This window comes from Pinus tabuliformis, chromosome 8, assembly GCF_031772625.1.
Source record: "Pinus tabuliformis cultivar Carrire ecotype Pingquan chromosome 8, CPIR1, whole genome shotgun sequence".
Taxonomy (NCBI): domain Eukaryota; kingdom Viridiplantae; phylum Streptophyta; class Pinopsida; order Pinales; family Pinaceae; genus Pinus; species Pinus tabuliformis.
In genome coordinates this window covers 1,601,038,212-1,601,060,528 of record NC_142294.1, presented here as the reverse complement: position 1 = coordinate 1,601,060,528, position 22,317 = coordinate 1,601,038,212, and the positions used below count along the sequence as shown (strand labels likewise).

The following is a 22,317-nucleotide window of genomic DNA, read 5'->3' as shown; positions in this document are numbered from 1 at the left end:
CAACATTAACCAGGTGACCTACAAGCAACCAACCCACGAAGCGAGTAGAACAACCGCATTTACCAGGTGACCAAGAAGGTGAAACAAAGGGAGGCCAGCAAAGGGAGATCAGGTTTAAAACACGGAAGACCACCGCCAGAACTAAGGCAGGCCAGCCGAAAGGGGAAACAAGAAAGGGAGGCCAGCGAAACATGACACCTCCCCATGCATGGACACCTGTAGCGCCTGCATGCACACCTGCCAATATGCTTAGACCTGCTTGGTATATACCAAGGTGTCCGTGGATGCTGAGATAACATTTAATGCTGTCCAGTAATGCTAACATTAGTTTAGGTTGCAGGGACTGACAATTTGAAAATATCAGACAAACAAAAATATAACCTATTGTTTTTGCTTCAGATTAGCTTTGGTTTTTGACGTCTAGCTTCGGTTTTTTGGAAAGAGACCAAATAAGATGAAAAATCAGCATCCCTCTCAAAACTTTGTTTATAGCTCTAATGAGCGGGAATAAAACTTTGGTTATTGCTGATGACCGGGGAATAAAAGCAGGTCAACTAATGCTATATCCTTCCGGACTGATTACTATAGTCCATGCCTGGAGGGCAGGGACTAATAACATCTAAGAAAATAGGCAGAACAAACTGTTTGTAATACCTAAAAAAAATCCCGGCACGGATAAACTGTTTGTAATACCTAAAAAAATTGCCCGCACGGATAAACTGTTTGTAGTACCTAAAAAAAATCCCGGCACGAATAAGCTGTTTATAATACCATAAAAAAGAGAACAGTTTATAAACCAAGAAATAAAATGAGAAATAAGCAATTTATTGTTTAGCTAATAGATCTGAAAAACTAAAACTAAAACAAGTAGGAACAAACTGTTTGTAATACCCTAAAAAACATCTCGGCACAGACAAACTGTTTATACAGTACCATATAAAAAATAAAAATAAAAATTTATAAACCAAAAACTAAAAGCAGAAATAAGCAATTTACTGTTTAGCTAATAACTCTGAAAAATAAAAACAGAAATAAAATATTTACTATTTAATCTACCATCGAAAGAAAACATGCAAGAACAAACGGTTTGTAATACTTAAAAAAAAGTCCACTACTAATAAACGGTTTATAATACAAAACAGGAACAGAGTACACTACCTTGAACTTGTAGTTTACAGAGTACAGAAAAATGAAAAAGCAAATTACATGAAAGACCGTCTCTGCCATATTCAGGGAAGGCGTTATGTATGATTTTCAAATTTCAAACGAGTGGGACCGCGTTTCCAGAGATGATGCAGGACGAGATGCTCCATGGATGCTTATGTGACTGTCATACGGGAGGACTAGAGAAGCAAGATGCACATGGATGCTTTATGTTGCATATCGTAGCTGCTGGATGTTCCATGTATGCATGCCGCCTAACCTGCAATCGAGATAAGCTCGGCGGTATTTGAAGAGTAAATCACTGGATGATGAACAATTTGCTGGTCCAATTCCTTCCCTGATGAGGGTAGGTAGGTGAGTCGGCCAATCAATAATGATCATCTTCAACGCAAATTGGTGTAGGTACGTGTGTCAGCCAATCGATAATGATTATCTTCGACGCAAATTATTGAGGATGTCAAGGACTACGGACCAGATTGATTGCGTTGTGTGATACCCAATTAACAACAGGTCCCAACACTAAAAATCATCCAATCGGTTCGGCCAGCTGGTTAATGATCTTACCCACGAATTCAGAGAAGACACCCTATGGATAATGGAGGTAGTGAGATGCTTAAGCTAGAGTAGGTCATGTCAATACACTAGCAATTCTCTGTCTGTCGAGGTGAAATGACACAGTTTACCCGCAAAACAATTGGATTGTGATACGCAATTAGATTGTGATATGATCTGACAAATAAAAGTGAAATATAAGTAACTAAAGCATTTATGTGGCTACTAAATTTGTAAGTAAGTAGCGCATTCATATGGCCACTAAATTTAAGTAGCTAACGCATTTATATGGCTGCTAAATTTTTAGCTGTTTGTTTGTTTTTTAAAAATTCAACTTTCAAAAAAAATTAATTAATTTATTATTAATAATAAATAAGATTTATAGGAGAGCGGATCGGGCCATGCTGCAACCTTACCTAGGGTTCCTGCAAACCTCATCTCGGTAGGACTGTCATTCTGCGTACAGAGGGCAGAGACTGCAGCGCCGACGAGCACATAGAGACGTCCATAAGGTACAAGGAAAATGGAAGCCCTGCAGGGGGAGGGCCAGAGGCCTCCCCCCGATACGGAAAACAGAGAACGGGCTATGGCTGACAAAGAGAAGGAACAGGGCAGCAGAGGCAATGCCACCGATAAAGGATAGAAGAAAGGCAAGGACATAGAAGCAGATGAAAGAAGCAAGGCAAGTTCATTAACCTGCAAACCTGTGGCGGTCCATAAACCAAGAGTGGACCTTCCAAGTGAACGCATCAACGCCAGAATACAATACATGAGAGATCATGCGCTAATCGGCAAATTCATTGGAATCTGGCCAACGGAGAGAGCGCTGAGAAGTTGGATCAACACCAAATGGCATCCTAAAGGGCACCTCTCACTCCATCTAGGAGCCAAGGGTTTCTTCACTGCAGTTTTCAACTGCCTGGAGGACCGCAACAGGATTCTGGATCAGGGTCCGTATTTCTTTAATTCAGCGTGATTATACCTGAAAGGCTGGGTTGAAAGATTTAACCCAGACAAGGAGGATCTGACCTATGCGCCAGTGTGGATAAGGCTTTATTCACTACCGTGGGAATACTGGGAGGAAAGGTCTCTGCAAGAAATAGGGAATGCTGTTGGCGTGTTTGTCAAGATCGCAGAAGAAACAAAGTGATGTAGTTACACATCCTATGCTCGGATCTGTGTCTATATGGATCTCAAGCAACCACTGCCAGACACGGTAAGCTTCTTTCATGAGGACTCTGAATGGACACAAGTTATAGATTATGAACATGTGCCCTTCAAATGCAGGAAATTCCATGAGATAGGGCATCTCTATAGAGATTGTCCTCAAAACAAGGCACCCTCTCCCCAAGACAGCTCTGACAATCAAACTACAGATGGATTCACCAAGGTTACAAATCGCAGAAGAGGAAACAAGAAAGCAACAGGCAACACCAAAGCAAATGCAGTCAACAAAGTCAAACCCACAACAAGCAATAGTTTTGAAGCACTGGATAAGGAGGACGAGCAAGAACAGGAGAAGGAAAAGGCGAAAGACAAAGAGATCCATCAAGAACAGCCAGGCGAGACATCGAGACAAGGAGGAAAGAAAATCCAAAAGCAAGACAACTTGATAACCCCAGCAAAAACCCTGCCATGGCACACTCAAGGTATGGACGTTGAATACACGCAGCCACATGAGAAATCCTCACAGGAGCGAGAGGATCTCTCACAAGCACCTCAAATTATGGAAGAAGATCCGGAACCCTTAGACATAGGGGAGCTGGATATTCTGGGCTTGGAACAGGCATGCAAGATAGGGAACTTTGAAAAGATACCAGAAACGCAAGTGGATAACCTGGTTGAAGTTCTGCACAGAGCACAGAAGAAATATTCGCTAGGTGTCCAAATAGGAAGTCCATGGGATGGAAAATTTATCACAAAGGATAATAAGAAAAGAGGTAGGAAATCCACTTTGGAAAGAACTATCAAGATTGGAGAGATTCTAGTGGAGTCAGGGAGGTATGCCAAACTGACCAGGTATTTTAATCCTCACCCCCAAATTTCTCAATGAAGTTAATATCATGGAATATCAGAGGGATCAACAGCCCCAGGAAAGGAAGATTATTAAAAAATATGTTGATGCAAGAAAAACCAAGCATTCTTTTCTTACAGGAAACGAAATGTGGCTCAATTTTTTTGGAAAAAATAGCAGTGAAAGCATGGCCAGGGGGACATGTAATAGCTGTTGATGCTCAGGGAGCTTCGGGAGGACTTGCAATCCTCTGGGATGCGCGAGTCATACAGCTAAATAATATTCAAGCTAACAAAAGCTTCATTCAGGCAAACTTTCACCTCTTAGGCTCTAATACCCATGGGCTAATAACAAATGTTTATTTTCCTCAGGATACAGCTCAAAAAGCTCAGATCCTGAACACACTATCAGATCTCAGCTCAGACAGACCTCATCCACTTTGGATTGCGGGAGGTGACTACAACATGACAGCGAGCATAGAAGAAAAACGTGGAGGCAGAAACAGAGCAAATAATGAGGGTAATCTACTAAAAACCTTCATTCAAAATAACTGGCTGGTGGATGTCCCTACAGGCAATGGTCTCTTCACATGGAGTAATAAAAGAGAGGGAGAGCAGCAGATTGCATCGCGCCTTGACCGGTTCCTCATCTCAGATAATGCAGTTCACCTTGGAGGGGAATTCACAGCATCCATACTTCCTGTCTCAGGTTCAGATCATTGGCCCATCGAACTGCAATGGAATAGGCCAGGTAACAACATCAAACGTCCCTTTCGTTTTGAAGAATTCTGGTTTACTCACCCGGACTTTGAGAGGCTAGTAAGAACCGCTTGGATCCACTTCAATCCTTCCGAAGGCACCAGGATGGCCAGATTTCAACAAAAGCTTAAACATCTTAAAGGGGTAATAAAAAGATGGAATCACAATACATTTGGCAACATCTTCACAGAACAAGCTTCTCTCAATACAGAAATGAAGAAAATCTAGCAAATCATCATCTCTGAAGCGCGCACGGAAGAATTAACAAAGCAGGAGCAAGTCTTAGAATCTAAAATCATAGAAAGGGCTAAACAGGAGGAAATATTATGGAGACAGAAATCAAGGATCATATGGCTAAAAAATGGAGAAAAGAACACTAAATTCTTTCATAAAACTACGGTGCAGCGCAGAATGATCAATCTCATCTCTCACATCAAAAATGAACAGGGGAATAAAGTTGAAACACATGAAGGCATTGAAGCGGAATTCCTGAATTACTTTAAGAAGGCGCATCAGGAACCCGATTTTAACAGAATGCCGGCCATCAATAAGATAATCAAGAACATACCAAGGATAATAACAGAGGAACACAATAGTCTTCTCATCAAACCCATTAATTTAGAAGAAGTTGAAGAAGCTGTGCGGAATCTGAAGGAAGGTAAGGCGCCAGGACCGGATGGTTTTACATCAATTTTTTTTCACAAGTTCTGGGACTTGATAAAGGAGGAAGTCTGGCAGGTAGTAGAGGAATCTAGAGCACTCAGATGGATGTATCCTGGATTAAATGCTACCTTCATAACCTTAATTCCAAAAGGGGAAGATTCCAACACCCCAGACAAATATAGTCCGATTGCGCTGTGTAATATCATATACAAAATTATTTCTAAAGTCATAGCAACAAGATTAAAGCCGCTGCTCCCTCTGATTATATCGCCTGAGCAATCGGGTTATGTTGAAGGTCATCAAATAACAGATGGAATTATTCTAACGCATGAGATAATTCACTCCTTAAAGAAAAACAAGAAACCAGGTATGTTGCTCAAACTAGACTTATCCAAAGCATTTGATAGTCTTAGTTGGGATTATATTCAAAAAATCCTTTTAGCTTTTGGTTTTGCACACTCATGGGTCAGATGGATTTTCAACCTACTATCCTCAGTCTTCTTCTCTGTCTTAATTAATGGCATTCCTTCGGCTACTTTCCGGCCCTCTAGAGGCATAAGACAAAGTGACCCCTTCTCCCTTCCTTTTTGTCATCATGGCAGAGGGTTTAGGTAGATACATCACTTCAGCTAGACTTACCCAGCAATTACGAGGTCTTTCTTTCAATAACTCCCCCGTCTATTCCCATCAGCAATTTGTAGATGATAATATGCTTTATGGACATCCTTCGGTGCAAGAAGCTCGTATCCTCAAATCTATCCTGACAACCTTTTCTGATGCTTCAGGAGCCCTCATAAATCGAGTTAAATCCCAAATCTTTTTCTTTAATACCCCTGTGCCCACACAGAGATCTATTGAACGAATCTTGGGATTCACTACTGCCTCTCTGCCCTCCAAATATTTAGGTGCCCCTTTAATGGCCTCTGCCCTTAAGCACTCCTCCTGGAAGCAACTCCTGGAAAAACTTGAGGCTCGACTTACCCTCTGGACTAATCGAGCTTTGAATATGGTTAGTAGAATTGTTCTTATCAAACCGGTCCTTCAATCCATGCCCCTCTATCTTTTCTCCATCCTAGCCGCCCCAAAATGGGTTCTTAAAGAAATCAAGACTCTGCAACGCAATTTTCTATGGGGAAGTTCAGGGCAAAACCGAAAATGGGCGTTAGTGAAATGGGATAAAGTCTGTCTTCCCAAAAAAGCAGGAGGTATTGGGTTAAGGGACCCTGAGCACAGTAACAGAGCAATGTGAGCAAAGATATGGTGGAGATGGCTTGCCCATCCCAGCACTCCATGGGCCTCTCTTTGGACAGCCAAATACACAAGCAATTGTCCTATGGAAGAAAGAATAAGAATGACTAAGCTAAGCACGGGTTCGGTATTTTGGAATTCAGCCATACAACAAAGGAGCCTCATACAAGAACACAGTTTTTGGGAAATCAAAAACGGAACCACTGCGCGATTCTGGGAGGATTCATGGCAACAATTACCAAGGCTAAGAGACATTCTACAAGATCATCAAATTCTAGAATGAGAAATGAATCAACATGACAGAGTCAGAGAGTTCTGGAAGACAGGTACCACTCAAGAGCATAGGCAATGGCAAGATGCAACTCAATTTTTAACTAATTGCTCTGAGAAAACGAAGCAGTACCTTAATACAGAAATTCAAAAGAGGCAAGTCACTACCTCAAAAAGTATGGATATCCTCAGGTGGGGATATGAAGAGAAATGAATCTTCACTACAAAGGAAGCTTACAAAATCATCATCCAAGATCGGCTCAACAAAGATAAAATTTGGGAGGTAATCTGGCGCTCATCTAACTGGCCGAAAGTCTCTACATTCTTATGGCTTCTTTGTCATAATCGAATCCTAACTTGGGATAATCTCAGAAGAAGAGGTTTCTCAAGACCATCTATATGCCTAATGTGTATGAAGGAGGAGGAAACTGCCATACACCTGATGCAGACCTGCCAAATCGGTAGAAAACTCTGGGAGAAGGTAGCTTTTCGCTGTCAAAAAGAGGGCAAAGTACAGGGAGACATTAAAGCGACTATGTGCAAATGGGATCAACTGCCTTTTCAAAGCAATTTCCTTAATGCTCTCTGGTATCTAATACCAGGACTATTAATGTGGAATATATGGAAAGAGCGTAACAGAAGAATCTTCAAAAATCACTCTTTGTCTCTAGAACAACTCTGGACCAAATTTCATCAGAATCTAGTGGAAACCCTTTCAACTAGAGAATGGCACACAGAAGACTTCCCCACTACACCTCAGGAAAAAACAATATGGGAGAACTGGGGGATTCAGATAAATCAAATGGTCGCAGGGACAAAAAACCACATAATGCAGGGACCAAAGCTAAACACCTGGAGTCCGCCTCCCATTAATATGTTCCAGCTCAACTTTGATGGAGCATCTAAAGGAAATCTAGGAAAGGCGGGATATGGAGGAGTTTTCAGGGATCACTATGGCAATCCTCACTATATATTCATGGGATCGATCGGATGGGACACAAATAATTCAGCAGAATTGGAGTGTCTATGGAGAGGTCTTAAACTAGCCCAAAGGAATGGTTTCTTTCCTCTCATTGTTGAAGGGGATTCACAAATCATAATCAGAATGCTCATTAAACTGCTGCACGGTTCTCCCGCTCACAAAGTAAGCAAAAGTTGGCGAATGGCTCAAAGGTTAGATTTAATCTACAATTGGTTGGTTCAGCATCAAGCAATTTCGTGCAAACACATCAGGAGGGAATGTAATAAGCTTGTTGACCTTCTTGCCAACCTTGGAGTGGAAGCCAAAAACGGTTACTTTGAAGGTCTTATCTCTAGCCTTGATTCAGAGGATCAGTTAGTCAAAATCCAGGAGATTGTCATTAGTGACAAAGCTCAGATCAAGAGAACCCACCCGGATGCGGGTGCTCCCTCCAGTTAGCAATGTTAAGCCTCACCGCTCTGACAGCTGGCTTCATGGCTGGCATCATGGCGTACTGCATGGTACAGGATGCAGGTAGGATTTATAGGCTCAAGGAGAACGCATTTACGCTGAGGCAGCCTCGAAACTGGTTTGAATTTATTTCACGCATGGCAACCATGACCGCGCTTTGGTTCTGGGGATTGAAACCGGGTTATGGCATTAATGCATCAGAGTTCTATAAGGCCAAGCCGCTTCCGTCTTGGAGCATTATTATGTGGGTTTGGCGCGGGAGATATCCTGAGATTTACAGAGCTCACTCTGTTCCGGGTCATTTGCCTTCCATTTGCCTTCAGCGGCTCTCTGCGCTCGCAAACAAAATGCGCAGACGTGGTATCCCTCGGAGGGGCAGCAATTTTGGTAATAGGGGTGGTCGAGCTCGTCCTGCACCTCCGATTGTTGATCCTATTTCTTCTATTCCGCCTTCCTCTCTGTCGCTGGAACCTGAGAGGGCTCGTCCGAACAGTTCGTTTCAGACATCAAGTTTCTCTTTCCAGAGTGAGGTCAACAGGCCTATTATTACAATCAATTTCACTGTTTCGGTTTCGGAAGAGGAAGGGAATTCCTCCAGTTCGGTTCCTTCGGAGAATGATCCTTCTCAAGATGACGGTATCTTGCTCGGGGATCTGTCCGGGCGTGTTTATCGTGCAGACCTTCAGCAAGAAGACCCTTTGGCTCCTGAACAAACTCAGCCTCCGAATCCAGCTCACGAAAGAGCCCTGGTTCAGGAACAGATTCAGAATTCAACTCCAGCTCAGGAAGATGCTATACCTTGTGGTCCCTCTCACAGATATTTCGGAGTCCTGCACCTGGCTACTCATCCCAATGGCGAGCCAGTTCTGGATGAAGATGGCTATGTTACCTGGCTAGCATCGCCCAGTCCGGAAAAGGAGGAAATGCCACAGTCGCTGAATCATGCCGGTTCAGCACAGTAACTTCTGGCCGGGAGGCTCTCTTGCTCTTACATTTTGTTTTTTTGCTCTTAAGGTCTTGGGTTGGAAGTTAAAGGTTAATGATTGGTATACTCTGTCATCTAATTATGTTTATATCGGAGGTTTTTTTGTACTAGTTGTCAATGTAAGTCAAGAAATTTCTAAGTATGCTACATCTAGTGTGCAGGACCTCATTGTAATTTTGACTGAAGGGCTATATTGTAAAACCCATGTTTATCTGGCTGAGGACTAGCTGAGGCCTCCTCTAGAAATGTAACCTCTCTGTACATATTTTCACTTTCTTAATAGAATTAGTTTTTACCGAGAAAAAAATAAATAAATAAGATTTATAAAATTTTAATTTACTTATTAACAGTTATAAATTATACATTAAAATTTGAGAAACTTTATTTCAAAATAAAATTCCTATCAAAGTAATTATATGGTATAAAATTTTGATGAGTACCGAAAGATCATTATCACGTAAATTTGAGATAAGGTGATTCGTGAATGCTTCTCAGAAAAAGTTGTTAATAAAAATATTTTTAAACCATTCCAAAAATATAATTGCTCGTTTTAAATTTATATTAAAATATATAAAATGATAAATTATTTTTTATATTAAATAAATGTTATCTCCAATAAAGTCTTTGTTATTCAAATTAAAAAGTATGTTGCAAGAAAAATTGCATAAAAAATTATAATTTAAATTAGTTATTGTTAGGTAGAAATGATTGATAGGTAAATGTAATCGTATAGCTTTATTTTAAAATGAACTAATAAATTGAGATAATGGATAGTTTAATTGCTTGCTAGGCACATGGATTTGTATAAATTTTGCTGGGTAGTAACTACTAATAAATCCACACATTTACAATTTTAGTCTTACATAAACATAAGTAATGGTGACAAATAATGTTGGGTAAATATATTTATTGACATTTGATTTTATCTATTTTTTATTCAAATACTTGCTTAAATTATGGTGGGAAGTAATTAATAGTAAATATGTTTTATTTACATCTTATTCATATAATTTTTTATTCAAAAAATTGATTAAATTATGGTGGGAAGTGTTTGATAGTAAATATACTAGCAATTGTACCAAAAGGTACAAAGAGAGGCCGATAGATTTATGAAGTTGGAATTTTTGAATTTTTATAGAACGTCGGGCCACCTTCTTCGCTGTTATTGATATTGTACAGTTTATTAAATATGAAATAGAGTAAATGATATAGGAGACAGTACAGACTGGGAATGTAAGATCTTTATACTGGAAGTGAAAAAGAGAACAAAGTAGCATGTCAAAGCAAAAATACTTAAAGAAAACCACAAGACTTTCTATTCATTTACATGTATTTAAAAATGTTGACATGACTGAAACAAAAAAACAAGAGAATTAGAAAATTTCATGTAAATGTATTTTATTTTAAAAACAAACAACTAACCACTCTATAAATGTCATTGCAGAAGCCGATGTAAGGTAAACATATTCCTATATAACTTTTTTGAAAAAAAAAACAAAGATAACTTAACGTGAGTAGCATAACATCTAGCATTCCATGAACAATAGAAACCACACTCAAAAGGCCAAATCTATGTAAACTGAGTTTTTTTATTAAAATTATAGGTACAAAAGAACTTATGACACTCCATAACTATGCATTATGTTTGGTGGAACATAGTAGACTTATTACACTTGAATACTTCTAAATATTTTACTTGGTATTCTGTGTTTATCAGAAGCAATTATAAAGGAGATAGTTAAATGCTTTGCAATGTAATTTTTGAAATTTAACATATGGTCTACACATAGAGACATGTTTGGTAGCTAATAACTAAACATATATACAATGAAAGTATTAGTTGGCTTCTAAACATATGTATAATAAGAGCATTTTATTACATATAGATGTAATTGACAATGAGCAGGTAATCATATAGGCATGATGGGGCATGGCATCGGCAACAGAGTTGTTCCTGCAATTGATGCTGCATTTTTCTGTGTGTGTCACTTTCATGGATGTGAATTGTTATTTTGAGTATTTCTCTTACCTTCTTTAACAATTCAATGGTTGGATGCAAACGGTAAAGAGGCAATGTTTGCTGGGGCAGGATGCTGAATTTCTTGGCAATACTCATACAACAATCATAAATAGCCTGTATCAATACCTGTTTCCATCAAAAAATTAAATATTGTAAGTGACAATGGATGTGTTTGACGAAAGCATGTTTTTGAAAGCGCTGAAGTAAAATAAATGATTTTTTAAAGAAACTTCTAAATTACAGCGAATGCTAGACCTTGCTATTCTTGGCGGGAAATATTATGTTTGAATATTTGAAATAAAATAAATGATTTCAAGATAATATAAAATCATATGAGGTTAAATGTAATAGAAAGAAAATGTATGTGAAATTTGGTTATTGCAGCAAGTGGTGTTTACCATGTGGGTAATTCTGGAAAACAGGTTGTACGATTGGCTAGAGTATATTCTCTTGCATAGATTTTGATGCAAGCAATGATTCCTCTTGTTGTCTACGCTTAAGATATGGATTCTTGTGCATTTCTGCAATGCGCGAGAATGGGAATGCTGGATTGATTTGAATGTTTGCCAATGAACGCACTCTTGAAATTGCAGTGAACGTTAGCCCTTGTCGTTCTTTGGTGCCGATGTGTACTGTTGCTTTGTCTAATGTCATTCCTTGTGACTTGTATATCGTTAAAGCCCATGCCATTTGAAGTGGTATCTAACGGCGTGCACCCCTTGTGATGGGAGAAATGGGTACATATGTTGGGTGTGAAATGTCCCATGGTGTTCCTTTGTATTGTATAAAGACGACAACCACGAAGGATGGTAATTCTGGGGGCTTTGAACCAATAGAATAAAATATTGAGATGACCTTCCCAAGTGCGCCATTGACGAGGCCTGCATGTACCCATACGTTGCTGGTGAGCATAACTTTTTGTTCATTACATAAGAGCACTTTTGCAGGCAAATGATCATCTTCCGTTGTAGTAGGAGTTCTTTGCCTTTGTTGTTCTGCAGAGCAAAGCGCTACTGGGATGTTCAATTTTTTAAGCATTTTCTTATTATGCAAAACAACTGAGTTGTTTATTGCATATAGGTGCATGTATTCTTCAAATGTGTGTTGCTCTTCATGTGTAAGAGACGAACTTGTTCTTGACATTAGGTGTTGCCAATCTTCAAGTGTAGATATTCCATTTCTGCGATTTGTGAGTATTTGCCGGAAAGCAACCTGGGAGGGGCTAGCTCCTTGTTGACGAAAAACGGTTGAAAGTGTTATGAATATGTCGAAGCTGTGCCAAAGAGCAGTGCCACGCGATGTCCCAGCGTATAAAGGAATGTCTTTTACAGGTGGTAGCTAGCCTAAATCTCCGACAAGGATAATTGAGCGATTACCAAATGGTGCATTTCGGTGAAGAGGGAATGCCTCTCTTAGACGATCATCAATGCGAGTAAGCATTTTTGGACCAATGAAGCTCATTTCATCAATGAGAATGTACTCTAGATGACGGAGTTGCTCTTGCAGTTGTAGGAGTGGTTGGCCTTCAAGAGGGTGTATTGTTTGGATAGGGATACGAAGGGCGGAGTGAATTGTGAGGGAATTTATGTTGAAAGCTGCAACACCTGTTGGTGCAAGTAACAACAAAGGGTTTTTGTTTGCTGGTGAGTTTTCCACAAATGCATGGTGCAGACATTTAATAAAATGGGATTTTCCTGTCCAAGCTGTTCCTTGTATGATGATTTTGCGTGGGGGTTTTGGCGAAGGGGTTTTAAAGTGTGAAAAAATAGTGGTGAAGGCTATGTTTTGGGTAGGAGATAATGTGTGATCTTGGGGAAGGTTGCAAAAAGAATGATGTTCGCTTTCAATCGTTGAGCGGTTGAATTCAACGAAATTTATGGCAGTTTCTTGCAAGTGGGGAGGGATAGTATTATGTGACCAATTGTGGTTGGTATCGAAGTCGCGGTAGCCAATCATGTCAAGGTCATCAATTGCAATATTGTAACCTGGGTGCAGCTGAGAGAGGATTTTCCATTCGTTCATCTGCATGGAATCAGGAGGGATGTCGAGGGTAGTTTGATCTTCAGTATGTGGGGTTTGTGGGTTTTCAATTTCTCGATGGACATGCCATGGTGTATATGTACCCTTTTTTTTCCCAGTGTGCAATAATTTCTGCATCAGTTGAACCAATATCATTGGGGAGTGTTCGAAAGGGGAAATACAATAGTAATTAACTCCAACAAAAATTGGCATAAGAAGGATCATCAGAGGAAGGAATGACATTGTAACGGGGAAATACATGTACAATCATTGGTGGGAATATGTGTTTCCATTGGTTTTTTTGCGCTGGGAAGAATATGAACATGAGCGTGAAGCTTCAAGGAGGGGCAGTGATTCCAAGGAGACAGGCCTGTTCATGTATGCAAGGATAAAGTTTGGTGTCAAACAAGGGTTCTCAGTATCTTGTGAAACGCGTTTGAAAACATACTTGTTGAATTTCAAAGACCGAAATGTACGGCTGCTGAGAGAAAGAGGTAGCTTTTGTAACATATGGCATATTTCTTGTGCTCCAATGTCTCTATCTGCAATGGTTTCTGTAAGGAGTTTTCGGATAACAGCAACAGTAGGTGCTTCTGGAATGGCACTTTGTGATAGCCGTGATAGCATTTGACGGTAGCTCTCAGATCTTGTTTCTGATTTTTCTGCTTATTTTGAAATATATTTTAACACAGCATGGCGAGAAAGGACTGGTTGGCAATCAACATTTTCTCTCCAAATAGAGAGTAGATCGGCATTGTGAATATTCAATCTTTCATCATTGCATGCAGGGACATAGGTTTTATGACCTTTATCATCAATGAAAAGTGAAGATGTGGACTTCAACTCCCATGGTACTCCATACTGGCAGCTAAGTACATCGTCTTTCTTGCAAAGACAAGAAGACTCATGACACTTTGTATGACGTTGAATGCAGTTGACAAGCTCTGTATAGTCTTCAAACTGATTGGATGTGAATATTGATGCTGTGTCAAGACGACATGGGTTATGAATTGTTGATTACTGAAGCAGAATATTTCGGTGTTCTGCTTGACGTGGATTTCAGGCAGTTACGTAGTGGTCGAAATATTTCTGTGCATTAGCAATTTCTAATGCATTGTTCCAGTCAATTGTGTCCATGTTTGGTGCATTTTGCAGCCAGAGGAAGCCATGAATGTGTGCGGATCCTCTATGTTGCCATTCGTATCTGAATATAATATGAAGGTAAAATCTTGTTAAAACATATATATGAAATGTAAAAAATTTATGTAGAAGAAAATGGATATTAAAAAATACCTGCACCAATAGTCTACTGCATGGAGGCCTTTTTGCAAGATTTCTTCGAGAAAAATTGTAAATCTGCAACGCATATATTGGGCTGTTAGATGTGGGTTCTTAATTATATTTTGGATTTTCCATTGGAAGTGGTTGACTGAATTGGAAGGAAGACTGGCAGGCATGATCATGTGCAAGTCATGCCATTTAGTATCAGCTGCACTGACAGAGAAAAAGAATGTAGGACTTCCTATTTGCGTGATCATGTCAGTCAGCTCAGATCGTCGTCTATTCCAGAAATATCGTGTTCCTCGTATGGCTGAACCGAACCGCATTATTTGCTCTGGCAATCTTGAATCTGGAGAGTCACGAAGACACTGTCATAGGTCTGAAATCGTTGTTGGCAAGTTGTTCTCAATGTACTTTTTCACAAAAACACTAGCAGTAGTTTGGCTACGATGGCGCATTAGAATGTTATAAAGATAGTAGCGGAATCTTGGGTGTTGGCCAAATCGGTTATCATGGTAGTGCAGCAAGTGTAAATCATATTCATGCATCTCAACTTTTGTAACTCTTGGTTGCATGATCATGGCAATGCCTGTAGGGAAGAGTGTGGGGAATTCCATGGCAAAGAGGTCTATGGTGTTGTATTCATTCATAGCTGTTAAAGATATTGGAGGCCAATCGATAGAGCTTGTTTAATTTGAATGGGTCAAGTGCAAATAATTATAAATGTGCTCAAGCTCAGTACTTGAATTTGGGAGTATTGGAACGAAAGAAGAGGGTTGGATTTCTAATGGAGGTAGCATGACATCAGTATCATAAGTAGAATCAATATTGGTTTGATGGGGTTCAAAAGAGGAGGTGGTTACATTATGGAGAAGAGAAGAAATATCGGTAGGGTGATCCGGTAGTGCAGAAATAGCAGATGAATTGAATTGAACATCACAGTAGTAAGGGTCATTTTTTGTTTTTTATTCAAGCACTGCAAGGACACGTGATTTGCAAACGAAGAATTCATAAGCATTTTCAGATGGATTTTGCCTTTTTACAATGAGGATGTCTAAGTCAGAAATCATTCGGGGTAAGTATTTGGCAATAGTGGTGATGTCTTGAGGGAAGCTAATTGTATGGCCACTATATTTTTATTGACCACCACGAGCATGAGTGACTTGTAGAATGGGGTTTACACGTGCAATGAGCATTTCTTCAACTTGTGTTAACTATTGAAGGACATAGGGTTGTTCACCAGGGTTCATGTTGTTTAGTTCAGAAAAACGATTGGTAGATTTAGATGCTGCACAACGAAAACAAGAAAGTCTACCGTGTAAAAGCTTTGTTTTCATTCCTGGGTATGCTTCTTTGCATATTGTGCAAACATGCATGCTAGAAAGTTCATCAATCCTTTCTCGAAAGCGACAGTGTTCTTCATTAAGGGGAGGGTTATATTGGATTTGATGAAGGTGAGATGGGTTGGTTTGTATAGTTGGGAGAGAATTTGAGGTGGGAAGGGATGTAGAGGAAGTAGTAGGGTTGTTGCGGTTTTTATAAAGTAGTCGCCACCATGCATTTATTGTATCCTTTTGCTGTGCATAAAGAAGACGTCGCCGCTCGTGTTTGTCCGCATTTTGATTGTTTTTTGGCATATCTAAACAAGTACAAAAAATTAGTGTTAGTTTTCATAAACAAGTATTGCATGTTTGGAGAATGTATTACAAGTTCTAGAATTTTTTTTTCTTATTTGAACATCAGTGAATGTAGGTAGATTAGGTAGAAGGAAAAACATTCAATTAGGAGTACTATAAAATCATATGTTATTATGGAATCTATTATTGAGAGGAGAGGAGCAAGATAACCAAGATTTTGCTTCCTTCTTCTTTTCTTTTTTTTCAAGTTTGAACGATAGCATGAATAGATTAGAAAGCAAGAGATCAATGTATAGACATGTAAACAACGAATTGGAAAATTATGTAGTAAGTCTTTACAAATGTTGATATCTATATTATGTAAAATGAAAAGTGGTAAACATACATATTTTGGAATAACTGGAAGAGAGTATTTGCAGCAACAGTGTGCATCACAATAACATGGGTGTAATTTACAACAATATGAAACAATGAGTTGTGAAGAAATATTTGTTTATGTAAAAACAATAGTGTTTGAAGAGACCCAAAAAAACTCTTCAAAGGCGGCGAACAATAGGTCGTTTTGAAGTGGACATTGCTTGAATGTCATTGAGGGTTTCTTTGCATGCAGAGGCATATTGAATTTCTTCTGAATTTATCAGTATTGGTTGTAAGCATTTAACACCATTGAAGTAATCTACTTTAATGGAAAGTGTTAGCAGGAAGCAACGTCCTGAAATTCGGCCAAAAATTTCCTGCAGATCAGCTGGTTCGATAGAAAGAAGGAACAAGTTTTTTGCTGTGATGCCCATGAGCTCGTTTCCTGCATCATTGAACGCTGTGACATTCTGCAGATGCTCGGTGTGGTCATGTAGCTCAATTTTAAGTTTGTAACGGTAGTCACATTCTGGGAAGTCACCGTTACATTTTGTACAATGCCAAAGATTGTTAGAATGCTCCACAACCTTCTTCATGCATTGTTTTCCATTGAAATCTAATGGACATGCTAGAAAGGAGAAGTCATCCATGTGAAGAGCAGTTATTTTTGCACGAACGGAAACCCATATTGCTTTAGCGGAGGCTTGCATGCCAGCAATTTCATGGAACATCTTTTGTGGTGGGGCATGTTTCGAAGCAACACCATAGTTTCTACTCAAAGATGGAGAAGAAGAACTATAACCTGTTTCACGGAACAATGCATGTAGTTGATGAGTTTCTTCAACTTGTGGATTTATGATGAGAGTGCTTGTTGATATCGTCCCTATTGTGGTGCCATTAAATTCAGATACACGACCTCCTTTGATTGCAAGGATTGGTGGGTTGTCGAAAGAGTATAATTCAGCAAGGTTTTGTCCTATATAGTCACAATGGTCTCCCCATAATGTTACATCAATGCTAAAACCCAACTTGTCTTTTAATATGAGTGTTCTCCTTAATGTCTCATTTCTGTCTTTTCGTCGAATTGCTGATGCAGGTGAGGTGGAAGTAACAACACCAATGACATCCACATTCGTATTTGGACTTGCACTTTTTATTTCAGCAATAGCCTTGAAGTGAAATATCTGGTAAGGAAACATTGGATCATCTATGGGACATGGATTGATAGTGGAAGCAGCAAACAAGTAAATTTCCCATTTTTTCTTGAGGTGGTTGTAGTTTGGATTTGCTTCTTTAATTGTTCCATTTGAAACAATGTATAGCTACCCAACTTGAATTAGACTGTAAAGAGATTCAGCCAATTCAGCAAATGCAGAAAGGTGGATCTCTTCCTTATCACGATTGATAAGGTCAAACCGAAAAACTTTTCCTGATCCTCGCACATTGTTGTAAGTATTCAATGATGTTTTTGTAGATGCTCTACCTTGGATTGACCAATATTTTCGAGCAGGATTGAGTGCCGTGAATGGAATTGTTGTAGTTGTTGCCGTAATTGGTGGAGTAACTATAGAGGGCAAGGTATCTTCTGTTGATGAAGAGCTAACTTGGGATGTACCTGCCTTAGCATGTAGCAGTGTTGATGAGTCCTTCGTCAATGCTGCTGAGCGCATCACAACTTCAAGCTCAACCACTCGGATGGACCTTATGTAAACAAATGAGAAATGAATTAATGAAGATTTTTTTATTTTTTTTTGTGTAATGTAGGAAGCGTATAGAAGACAAGAAATAGAAAAGGGTAAATTGAAAATTTGGGCCTTACGAGGAGTTTTGAAGCACCGTGCAAGCGGCTTTTTTAAGCAGAATTATTGAGCCAATTTGAATGTCTTCAGATGCAACTTGTTGGCTATATGTTGATGGTAGCAAAGTCTTGTGTTGATGTGTTCCATCAGATAGAGTAATGCAAAAGTGCGAGGATGTTGTTTTTAATGATGTAACAGAACCAATATCGATTATCGGGAGCAGTGGTTGAATATCAGTGGAACCATTCAACAGCAGAGGAATGGCATTTGTAGTAAATGCTGGCTCCATAATATTAATAGAGGGATTCTATTTCTGTGATAGTAGTACCTGTACCACAGCACGAAAGTCATGTAAAGAATAATGTGATGTGAATGAGGGAAGTAATCTAGCAAGGCTATCTTTCGATTGTGAAACAATAATAAGGGCAAAAGGTTTGAGAGTAAATTGTCATTCACAACAATGCTAAAGATAAGATGAACTTGTAGGTGTTGTCAGTTATGGTTAGCTTAGGTAGAAGTACTAATGCATCAAAAGATCCATGTGATATTAATTTGGACTCATCTGTTTTTTCAATAGTAACACCTATTGCTTCCATCAATTATGATAAGATTTGAAACAGAGCCGTTGCTGAATCAGATAAACAAATCATTGGTTGTCCACATATATCCCGTGTGCAATTTAGGAGAATGATTCCTCGAAGATGAAGAATCCGAGTCAGTGGATCTCGACAGATTCTCCACAGTGAGTGGAGGAAGTCCTAACAACCATCTGGATTGACGGTGAGGGACGGATGTAGTCACAATTAATGGTATATTTTATCAGATAAATTTTAAGGGGATATTCTTTAAGTCTAAAAAAGATAGCACTCAAGTACTAAAAAAGAAAAAATACACTAAAAATGACAATCAACAAACAAAGTGAAATTACCTTGTCTAATAAACACCAATTATTGGAGATGAAACCCAGTCTCTCAATGAGTAACAGAGAAGGATGGCCAAATGTACGGTTACGAGTTACTTTTGAGCTTCGCCCGAACCTCATATTGAGGGGCCAACTACTCTCGTGAAGACGAGCACCCTCCCAAAAAATGAAGACAAAGGAGGTCCGTCCGTTTGAGGTACCAGGACAGCCCGTCCCAGTCACCTTAGGTAAGTACCTAGAAGTATTGTCCACTAGAGATACCTCAAATCATAGACATTACCAGGGGGGACATAGTCGTAGACAGCACGCTATGTGGGTAGGATACCTGAGTCCCCGACTCAGTTCCGAAATCCTCAAAGGGACCCCCGTTACACAGAATGCCCAAAGGAGCTGTAAAAGAAGGCGGGCTACCTTCAATTACAATCCAATGTTGTCTCATATTTCGCTCCGTTGTGAGTGGAGTGGTCCTGGTAATATGAGTGCAGAAGGACTTTTCACTCTTTAACGACACTAGTTTGATTTGCAACCTTGGGTAGTTGACTCACTCTCTTATCCCAAGGTCCTAATATATCTAATGTTGGTTTGCTCTAAAAAAGAGTATCTGATTGATTTTAGTGTACATTTTAGTGTACTTTCTTATTTGTCTTCGGAGGGGGTATTGACGTATGAATATGATGAGACTCTCAACTCATTAAATCGTGCAGAACAATGCTATAAAAAAATTTCAATTTCTTATGCAAACAAGTCTTATTCTACACATGTATTATTTCACATATTCATGTATTCATCATTTCATATAAAGTCAGTCAACACTTTGCATAGCCAAAAGTTCCTTTTCTCAATATTCCCTAACCACTATTGAACCAAAACAAAGCAGCCTACAACTATTTCGACAGAAGGAGATATACAGTTTATAAGCTTTTCTTTCAACAAAAAATTCTTTTATGAGAGAAAAACTAAAGCATTTTCTTAAAAAATAAATTTTAATACATAAAATTTGTTAGCATAATAATGTTGCATATCCTAATTTAGCCCTTGAGACAAGTCCCCCCCCCTTTTGGTCCACAAAGTCACTTGAAAAACATGGAAATGGGTCACTAATGCACAATTGAAAGTTCATTTTCTCAATATTCCCTAACAACTATTGAAACAAAACAAATCAACCTACAACTATTTCGACAGGAGGAGATATACAGTTTATCAGCTTTTCTTTCAACAAGAATTTCTTTTATGAGAGAAAAACTAAAGCATTTACAAACCGTAAGGTTATCTGAAAAAAGGTACCTGTTACACACATGTTCATTTATTTGACATATATTGATAGGAAGTGTAGAAAGGATCACCTTTGGTTCTTTCTAGATTCGCTTGGGGATCTCTGTGTGGTAAGAAGAACTCCTCCTGACCGGCTCCAAGATGATTCCTGCACAAAACGACGATTGTGACGTTAACTAAAGAAGGAAAACTGAAACTTTGAAACTTAAATATATATAATCTGAACTTACAAACCATATTATTCAGAGGTAGGATTAAATATGAGTGAAAAAGGGTCATTGTGAATATACAGTGAATACGTACTCATATCACAAGTGTTTGTACTAATATCATTGATTCTGATGATGAATTAGTAAAATGGTAAAAGATACAAGTTGGATGGATCCCATTCATTACATAAATATATATTGAAAAAATAAAATAAAAAATAGATGGCGTTGATCAAGAATGACATGCACTATCATATTGATGGGGACATAATTTAAGTATATAAAAATGTCAAGTTCAAACGCGATACACATTTTGATCATCAACCTTTATTAATCACAATTGTGTGATTCAACAACATAGTATTAAGGCCATATTTTCATAACTTAATCCCTGCTATGATCCACGGATTGAATATTCAAATTCCGATACATTTTAAGAGTCATTACTCAATATTTTTGAAATTGTTATAAATAAGTAATAGTTTTTATTAAAGTTTTGTTAGATTTTTCTAATTATGTATTTGCTCAAATTATAAGTTTGAGATCTATAATTTTCCTAATCTAAATATTTCAAATTTTAAAAAAAGTGGAATCCGCTTATTTAAGTTAAATCCCAATTTTGAAATTGTATGGTTGGATTTCATTCTTAAAATATCAAACAGTTAAACAAAATAAATATTGTCCACACTAAAACAATTAACGAATTTCTTAGAATTATAATAAATCGAAATAAAATTCATGAGATAATTAACAAATCTTTTATAATTTGAATAAGTAGAAATAAAATTAATCAAACGAAATGTAAGATATGGTTGTATATAAATTGTTCGTACAAACCATTTAACGAGATCCAATATTAGTTTTCATGTTTCTAAATTTTCCAGTAAAAAAACTAACAAAATCTCGTTATAATTTTCGAATGTCCCTACAAATAATTTCATCAGATCCAATATCACTTTTCATCTTTCTATGTTTTCCATTAAAATCAATAACAAAATCTCGTTATAATTTTCTTATGTGCTATGGTTTGGAAGTTAAACAAGTAAAACATGCAAAGGACCTGGTAGGTCTAGTCACGTGGATGCTTCTGGTGATGGTAACTTAAACACTAAACCGCACATCACCATTGTGTGGACGTCGGGCAAAGAGACTGATGCTTCTCCAAGTTTCATAGAGTTTCTCATAATTTTGGTAATATAGCATTTTATTAGTGAATATTATCATTTTTCTATTTAATAGAGAAGTTGATCCGGATCTAAACTCAGCCTAGTTATCCAAAAAAAATTATTTACAAAATTGAAAACATAAAATTTCAATTCGTTTTTCGCTTCTGAGTCGGGTTTTGATGCTGGGAAAGCCAGGATCCAAGGGATGTAGATTTGAAATTTATTTCTGACAAAGAAAGAGGAATTACAGGGTTTTTAGAATGGCAACAATTGCTATTTTCGCTAGAGTTTGGGTTGTTGTGCTTGTGCTACTTGGGCCATTGCCAGCAGACAAAGCCATTGGCGTTTCGGTCCCTCTGCCTGTCTTACCTGGCATTTCTGCCCCCACGCCTATTCCAGAAGACGATATAAGAAGCCTGCAAATTATAAAGAAGACGGTAAAAGACCCCATGAAACTAATATAGCATTTTATTAGTGAATATATCATTTTTCTATTTAATAGGCAAGCTGATCGGATCTAAACTCAGCCTAGTTACCCAAAAGAAATAT

General features: G+C 38.4%; 1 protein-coding gene across 1 annotated transcript; it reads left to right on the top strand.

Moving 5' to 3' along the window:
- The first annotated feature begins 2,902 nt into the window (after window positions 1-2,902).
- Window positions 2,903-6,400, top strand: LOC149242168 (uncharacterized). The gene is made up of 4 exons (XM_089370778.1): window positions 2,903-3,656; window positions 3,911-4,632; window positions 4,894-5,518; window positions 5,853-6,400. The coding sequence occupies exons 1-4, from the start codon at window positions 2,903-2,905 to the stop codon at window positions 6,398-6,400; spliced, it is 2,649 nt and encodes an 882-aa protein (XP_089226904.1).
- Window positions 6,401-22,317: the final 15,917 nt, after the last annotated feature.